Raw genomic sequence first — 8,059 nt, 5'->3', positions numbered from 1 at the left:
TTTCCTACCTGTCACTTGTGTAGACCTGGAACTTCTCTGGCAAAGAGGAGAACAGTTCATAGTTGGCCATCTCGAGAAGCTTCAGCTGTATGGGATCGCACAGCTCCACGACAAACCTGGAAATATACCAGCCAAGCATTTACCCACAGCCAGGCCTGTAGTGTTTACATGTTGTAACCAACCACACACTACTGCCTGCTCCATACAGCCAGCTACAGCCTGCATGTGGCAGGCGCCACACCATGCTCATTCCCAGTTACACTTAGGCCTAAAAAATAAAGACGTTTGTTTCCGCTAACCCAACCGAGTCCAATTTAAACCACTTTTTTTAAATCATAATAAAAACCAACGTGATATCGATCGGTGAATGCATTGATTTGACTTTGAAGTCATTATATGGGCTGGTATACGTATGAAACAAGTATTGTTAGAATATAAAAAATAATAAACAATACTTGATAAAAAAAAGTTTTGCCTGCCAACCGTGTCTATTTTTTCAGCTCGTTAGCGAGTCTTTTTTTTAGGCCTTAGCTGATTCTACATGCTGCAGCTTTCCTCTTCTGCCCTCTGCATCATCCTACGCATTTCACTTTTTGCACCTTCTAAATGGTACCTGTAATATTCTACCAGGGGCGCGTTTCACTAACGTTCGTTCGCTATTTTTCCTTCGCTATTTTTTTTCTTCGCTATTTTTAAAGTTGATCGGTAAATAGCGAAGAACACGTCCGCGCGTGTTTCACAAAGCTCCGTTCGCTAAAGTTATTCGTTATTTAGCGAACAACTTTAGCGACACCTCTGCAGGGTCTCGGTAAATTTAGCGAAGGACTTGCGGTGTATAAAAACATAATGTAGCGCAGTGTGTGCTGTATATTGTAGCAGCGATGTTGCGGAGGTTGTTTCAGATAAATGCACCTAACTTTACTACAAACGATAGTGCCTATATAGGAACACTATTCACGCAAATACAAGCTCGTGCTATACTTGCTGTTACACACATACACAATCAGACTGACACAGACAATCTCTCTCAATTTGTCTGCTAAAACGCTACGCCTGGGCTCCGTTTCGCCTGCCTGTCGAATAGAAAGAATATCAAAATGTTATATGTTTTACTCTAATCTTTCAATAGTTCATAATATATTGTAATGTGTGTTGTGAGTCTTTACATGCTACGATCCCACAGATTCACATGCAAGTGTAGTCTCTGTTTGCAAACCGGTGTCGAACGAGAGCCTGAGCATTGACAGATACTCTCATCGCTGACATCACAACTGCAAGCAGCGTATAGTATGTGAGTACAACTGCACAACTGCAAGCAATGAGCACAACTGCACGCAGCGGAGTGTATAGTGACAAGCATGGCAAACTTTTTATTGTATCAAGCTTATAATTGAGATAATGAAAGACGACATTTACGAAGAGAAAGAGTTTTCAGAGACAGAACACAACCGTTTGATGCCTACAATGATACAGAGCGTGACCTATCAACAACTGCGCCACGTGTTTGTAGTTGCCGCCAGCTGACGCAAAGTTGTTCGCTAAATAGCGAGAGCATAGCGAAGCGTTAGTTAAACGCGTTGTTCGGTAAAGTTGTTCGGTATGCATTCGTTCGCTAAATCAACTTTCGTCGGTTAATGAACAACTTTTAGCGGACGTTAGTGAAACGCGGCCCTGCAGCTCTACTACACCGTACAGATCCAAATACCACCTACTGTAGACTCCTGTAGCTAACACTACCTGCTACACTACAACCAGGACGTAGTTCTGTTCTTTTACCTTCTACTTACTCACTACACGTTGGTAGTAATAATTCTGTCTGGTGCCTGCTACATTCTCCTATTGCACTTCTTCACCACAAGACAGCAGCTGTACCAGCTGGCAGCTGTTTCTACTTTCCTACGTTGGCAACTTGTCAGCGTAGTTTAGAGGTCTGCCTTGTCTGCTTGCCAAACCTCCAAAATGAGTTTTTTTCACAACGTGTGTGTGTGCGTGCGTGCAAGCATGCGTGCGTGTGTGCGTGCGATGGATACAACAACATAATGATAAATGTATCATGGGGGTATCGTTCCAGCATGGCTTAGTTGCAGCGCAGCAGCAGGGACGTCGGCGGCGGCGGCGGCAGCGGCGGCTCAGTGGCTCACCATATATGCGCCCTGCACGGGTTCAGCATGTACTGGTCGCGGTTCTCGATGAGGATCGACGACGACGCCTGCGCCTCCTGGTTCGTGTCGAGGACCTTCGCGCCGCAGTCGACCGACGCGTAGTTGTTGTGCATCGGGCTCGATTTCAGCTTCGCCGGCGTCGGCTCCTCGGCACGTGCTGAAACAATGCATCGCCAGGTGCGGGCGTCATTGTTGGGGTCATCATGAAGGGTCATTGTGTGGGTCACAAAGGGGTCATCATGAAGGGTCATTGTGGAGGTCATGAAGGGTCATTGTAGTGGTCATGAGGGTCATGAGGTCATTGTGGAGGTCATGAAGGGTCATTGTAGTGGTCATGAGGGTCATGAGGTCATTGAGGAGGGGGTCATGACTGGATATAATGGAGGTTATTAGGGTAGTCATGTTGGGTCTTTGTTTATATAATGAAGCGTCACTCTAGGGGGTCAGGAATGGTAACCGTTGGGATCAACGTCTCATGACAGCGGTGTTACAATGCTGGTTACAGTGCGCTTTGTCGCATCCTAGATGGTTCGTATGCTGGGGTGCAGACCCCGCCGTGCTCCTCTTACCTTCCTCCTTCGTGAGCTTGTCCGCGAGCATCTTCTGCTTCCACTCGTCGAACGACGGCATGTCCTTGTCGGCGTCCGCGCCCGCCCCGCCCGCCGAAGCCAGCTCCTGCTCCAGCGTCGCCGTGTCGTCCGTCTTACGACGCGCCTCCTCTTTCTCCTCCCCCGGGTGCCTCTCCCCGCTCTCCTTGCCCGCCCTCCCCTCGCCTCCCACCTCCACCGGCACGGCGGTTTCGGCAACGGGTGAATGCTCGATTGTTTCAGCGTCTGCATGCACGGTTCGATTCTCGTCGATCTCACTTGGATGCTGTAACACTACTTCGGTGGGCATGGCGGTAACCGACTCCGCCTGGTGGGGCGTCGCATCATTTCTCACTGCGAATCCGTCATCGTCGTATTTGACGATGTTAGGCACTCTGTTCGAGGCTTGATCGTGAGCCGCTCCTGCATTCACGAGCACATCCCTTAGCAGATTACCAGGTCGCTCAGTTTCCTTTTGTGCATCTGTGAAGTAACGGAGAATTAGAATACATACGATATGCGTAAACGTATTAATATGAATATGCAAAGGGTTCCACCCAGGCCTTTACTCCATGTCGGTTTGACATGCCTTCAAAGCTGTAGCTAATTTGCAAAATCTCAGACATGCCTTAATTTCCACGTGCATTTACTTTGGCAATCTCAACACAGTCATTCGGTCCTTTCAGAGCTTGATGTATACGTCTCAGAACTAATCGAATATTTCAAGTATACCTCTGTATTCAGGATTTGGGATGCTTATTACCCTCCTAATTGATTTAAATGATAGAACCCCCTCTAGGGCCCTCCCCATTTGTCCATAAATGTCATGGCTTCTAAAATACCTAGGTTAGGACACACACATGCACACGCACGCACGCACGCACACATACACATATATATATGCATACACATACACATACACATACATATACACACACCTATAACTAGGAGCAACAAAATATGAATAAACAAGTAAAACTCATTTGCATTAATTAAATCAAAATTAGCATAAATGCATGATAATAACAAATTCGGTGACCTCACCATCTTCATTGTGATGACCACTGAGGGTAGTTGCTTGTTCCCGCTGGATAGCTGACACAGGGATTTTCTCTGGGAGAGGCTCTGGGTCGTGCTCGTCCGATCCACACTCTGACACACCCAGCAACTTGCTTAAAAACACAAAAACCAAACGAAATGACACAAACCCCCCTGCGATGGGCACTTTAGTATCAAGACGCTGAGAATAAATAAACTAGAACGTTGATTACAAAAAACCTGGACGCACAGAGATATTGCTATACTGGGACATAAAACCAGTCATCGGGTTCATATAATTTTCATGCATATCCTGCACCATCATTACTCAATTTATTAGTATTCATTTGCGATTCTAATTCGCTCTAATATTTTCAACACCGTGAGATTTTTCTTTGAAATCCGCATTTTTCGCACGGAATCTACATAAATAGTTTACTGCCCACGTGTCAAGTTACAGTTAGGAATAAATCACGCGCAGCAAGTGATTGCTGTGGAAGTGAAACTTGTTTCATGCTGCTGATACAGCACATGTATGTGCCCATAATCATTATATATATCTATATATATAATATATAAATATCCACATTTCTTGTTGCTTCATGCGTCACTTGTTTCTGAGCAGCAGCAGCTGATGATATATTGGCTTATTACAGTGACCAAGTTAGCTAATGAGGCTGGATGCTGTGGCATTGGGGTGCTGTATGCATACATTTCCCAGCACAGGTTGTAGTGACAGAATCTAAACACAGCCTACATTCATACATTACGATGATTGATTTTAATCAGACAATATACATGACGCACTCAACATTATGGGGGGATATATGGCAACACAGACTACTACAGCAGAGGAATCCAACATGCAACCCAATTGACTGTAGATCGAGGCCCGTTTGAGATTTATTTATTTTCTAAATCCTGATAACAATTCTTTAGAGCCAACTGGCTAGGCTCTACCACTGTTACTATAAAAAAAAATCACGATGCCTGTACACATACAGGTTTCTGATCATGTGGCCCTCTATTGAAAAGAACTTGAATGCCCCTATGATGCAGGAACATATTTCTAGCTGTGTCACGCACTGTAGCAACGTCAATACAGCCTTGAACAGTCGACGAATGGCATCAAATATCAGCACCTTCAGCAACTATACTACGAATGCACATTTGGCAAGCACCACTTACGAATGCAGCGGCACAGCATCCGTGTATGTTTCCCCATTGTCGTCATGCCGATGCGGGGTGTTGAAATTGGCTTCGCCGGCAAGCAGGGCCGTCAGTTGGTCGCGAAGGGGCTCATGCAGGCACGGCTCACTGGAAAACACAACGTAGAGCAAACACTGAGCATTTATCGCGAAATGCCACGACAGTTATATCGATAACAGACTCGAGCGCATGGGTTGTTCAAACACACGCACACGCACAGGCACACTGCACAATTTCAACGCTGGGTTCCGGTCTAGCCCCAAATTAGTTTCAGTCCACTTGCTTACGGTACTTTAAGAATAATTATGCTGCGGTGGCCATGGCGATTGGAGTGAATCTAGGTCGCCATATACCTGCAGAATACTTCCCAGTGTACTAAACCTGTGCAACTAGGAAACGCAGCGCAGTCACCGTGACTAAAAGCTGGGACACTCGCAAATGGAAAACCTTCCGGCTTATCAGACGTGTAGATGTAGATGTAGATGTAGATGTATGTGACATGTAGACTACAAGCAAGTTCTGATGACCGCGCGACTACAAAGTGAAGTACTCCCTATTCCCACCGCCATCAGAAATTGCTAGTAGTTAGTACCCGTACAGTACTAGTAACACTGCCTCTCCACATGTTCTTACTAGAGCCAGGGCAGTCCTGTGTTTAAAGCAGCTAGTCATCTGCACGTTGTAGACAAAAGTAAAATAAAATGGACACGTGAAAGTAAAAACTAGTCTAGTCGAGTGTTGATTTACAGCGAACGTATATTGTTGCAGCCTACACACAGGCAGCTGAGTGAACATAAACCCCTGAGGTCTTTAGGCGTTTTCTCGGCTGCGTATACATAACAATCTCATCATAAATACACACAAGACGCCACTTGCGAGCTGGCCAGTTGATATAAAAAATATTTTATAAGGGGTTCATATAAAGGGTTTATATGCGGCTGATATTATGCATACTAGTAGCGAGTTGTTTTTGTCAATATCTTCTCTCATTGCATCTACGCATATCGTGGTGAAAGACCAATCGGCAATCGACGTGCCTACGTCTTCTTTCTATATTTAGATTAATCGTTGAACACGCCGCGTTGCTTGGTGACCGCCTCCTACCCCACCATCCCACCCCGTTACTAGGTAATGGCTGGACACCATACTTAACCTGCCACACACCTGTCTATACAGTGTTACATCATTGTATCTAATTGATGACCATCCACCCAGTTACTAGGTATTGGCTAGACACTATACTTCACATTTCACGCACCTGTCTATATAGCGTTACATCGTGTACATCATTGTATACTTGGTAATGGCTAGAAACCATATATGGTCTATGCAGGGTTACATCATGGTATTTAGTAGCTCTAGAACTACAGCCCTTCGCTCCACCACAGGCCTGTGTCAGAGCACAGGGCTATAGTTCTAGAGCGAGGTATTTAAATGACCACATGCACGCTAGAGGAATCGGTAGACATCATCATTAATAATTCCCTATCATCTACTTCTGATATCATGCATCCACTTGTCTGTGGCATTATCTAGGTGACCCCTACCCACCCAGTTGCTTGGCCTACCACCTAGGTCGCGCTAGTTGCATTGCTCGTCTCTGCAGTGATACTTACATAGCTGTGTTTAGCAGCCAGAGCATCAGCATCGCTGCGTAGACCATCGTGCCGATTTCGACTAGGCGGCACAGCACGGTAACGCAGCGGAGAGCGCGTCCGCCGCGCTCGCACTGTTGCATCGGTGCAGCACCGCAGTCGCGTCGCGACGCCGCAGCAGCAGCAGCTGACGTTGACACCCTAACACCTGTCACAGCGCGACGGCGCTGCCGCGGCCGCAGCCACCAACGCAACCTGCGTCAGCTGTCCGCAAATGTGGCGCCAACTACGACGTTCGCCTCGCGTGTGGAAGATCAACGCATTGGTCTCCGCCACACGACGCATCGATGCGCCTATATATCTACAAGGCACTGTAGGCCCACACTCGGTCACATACACGTCGTGGTGGTATTATAGGATATATCGATGCTGTCCGTACTTGCACACCGCGGCGTCGTGGCGATAGATCTATGCGTGCAGAAGACTCATCGGTATGACAACGCAGCCGATGCTAGCGGTATAACCCACAACCCGGCGTGGGGGACGCAATCGAAGTCAGTGAGAGGATGATATCGCACGTGCACACTGACGACTACGCAGTCTCTGTATTCAACGTCGGACAAGCTTCACCTGAATATTTTCCGCCACTATTCTTTCAAAAAATCCCCTGATAGCACACGCGCGCACACGCACGTATAATAGGCACGTGTATATACGTGAGTGGCTGACGATGCAATAGCTTTGCTATGCGAGCAGTGCCGTGTATGATAAAGAACCAGTCGAGCCTGGACCATCCCTGCCCCGCAGCGCATCCTGATAGCGATGGTGCAATATCCGGGGACACACCTTCACTGATCAAACTTCCGAGTGACCGGAATCGCAATGACCGGTCAGGGTACATATAGACACGCACATACGCACGCACGCGCGCGCGAACGCATACACACACGATGCACCCGCACTCGCTCAGCAGTCAGGTCAGTCAAATATTCCGAAGATTACACGCGTACACACAGCATACACACAAACACACACTCGCTCGCACTATAACTCACTGACTCGCTAGCCACGACCGCATGATATATATACGCACACACCATCTGCGATGCTTACACGTGTATTAAGATTACGTGGAACCACCGAAAACCCAGTCGGTAGACTGGAACCGCCGAACAAACGCTCGCTCGTGCAGTTCGAGCTCCCGCCAAACTGAAAGACCACCAGCTGCAGACACCGTCTCGCTTTGCGGGTTATTAGATGTCCGTTCCACGTCGGCGGCGATATCTGCCCCGGGGGCTTCTTCTCCCGCGCGTGAAACCCCAGGAACGTTAAGGTGAACCTCCTCGTACGGGTCGTCGACTCTCTCCACTCGCAGCGCGACCGCTCTCTCTCTCTCTCTCTCTCTCTCTCTCTCTCTCTCTCTCTCTCTTGATATCTCTCTAACTCTTCCTCACTCTCTCTGTCTCTC

General features: G+C 47.4%; 1 protein-coding gene across 4 annotated transcripts in view; it reads right to left on the bottom strand.

Moving 5' to 3' along the window:
- LOC106821098 (SUN domain-containing ossification factor-like) overlaps nt 1-8,059 on the bottom strand; it is a 42,474-nt gene that overhangs the window by 10,847 nt on the left and 23,568 nt on the right. For 2 of the 4 annotated variants that reach the window (XM_014825751.1, XM_014825752.1), the window contains exons 2-6: nt 6,613-7,221; nt 4,976-5,104; nt 3,794-3,921; nt 2,732-3,232; nt 2,142-2,319 (exon numbers count right to left, since the gene is read on the bottom strand). In XM_014825751.1, the coding sequence (XP_014681237.1) occupies nt 2,142-2,319; nt 2,732-3,232; nt 3,794-3,921; nt 4,976-5,104; nt 6,613-6,734 (1,058 nt within the window). In that variant the 5' untranslated portion in view covers nt 6,735-7,221. The remainder of the gene's footprint in view (nt 1-2,141; nt 2,320-2,731; nt 3,233-3,793; nt 3,922-4,975; nt 5,105-6,612; nt 7,222-8,059) is intronic. The other 2 variants (XM_014825750.1, XM_014825754.1) reach the window with 1 other exon arrangement.

Source organism: Priapulus caudatus, unplaced genomic scaffold (assembly GCF_000485595.1).
Source record: "Priapulus caudatus unplaced genomic scaffold, Priapulus_caudatus-5.0.1 Scaffold58, whole genome shotgun sequence".
Classification (NCBI taxonomy): Eukaryota; Metazoa; Priapulida; class Priapulimorpha; order Priapulimorphida; family Priapulidae; genus Priapulus; species Priapulus caudatus.
The sequence above is the reverse complement of the archived record's forward strand: the minus strand, read 5'-3'. Positions and strand labels throughout refer to the sequence as shown.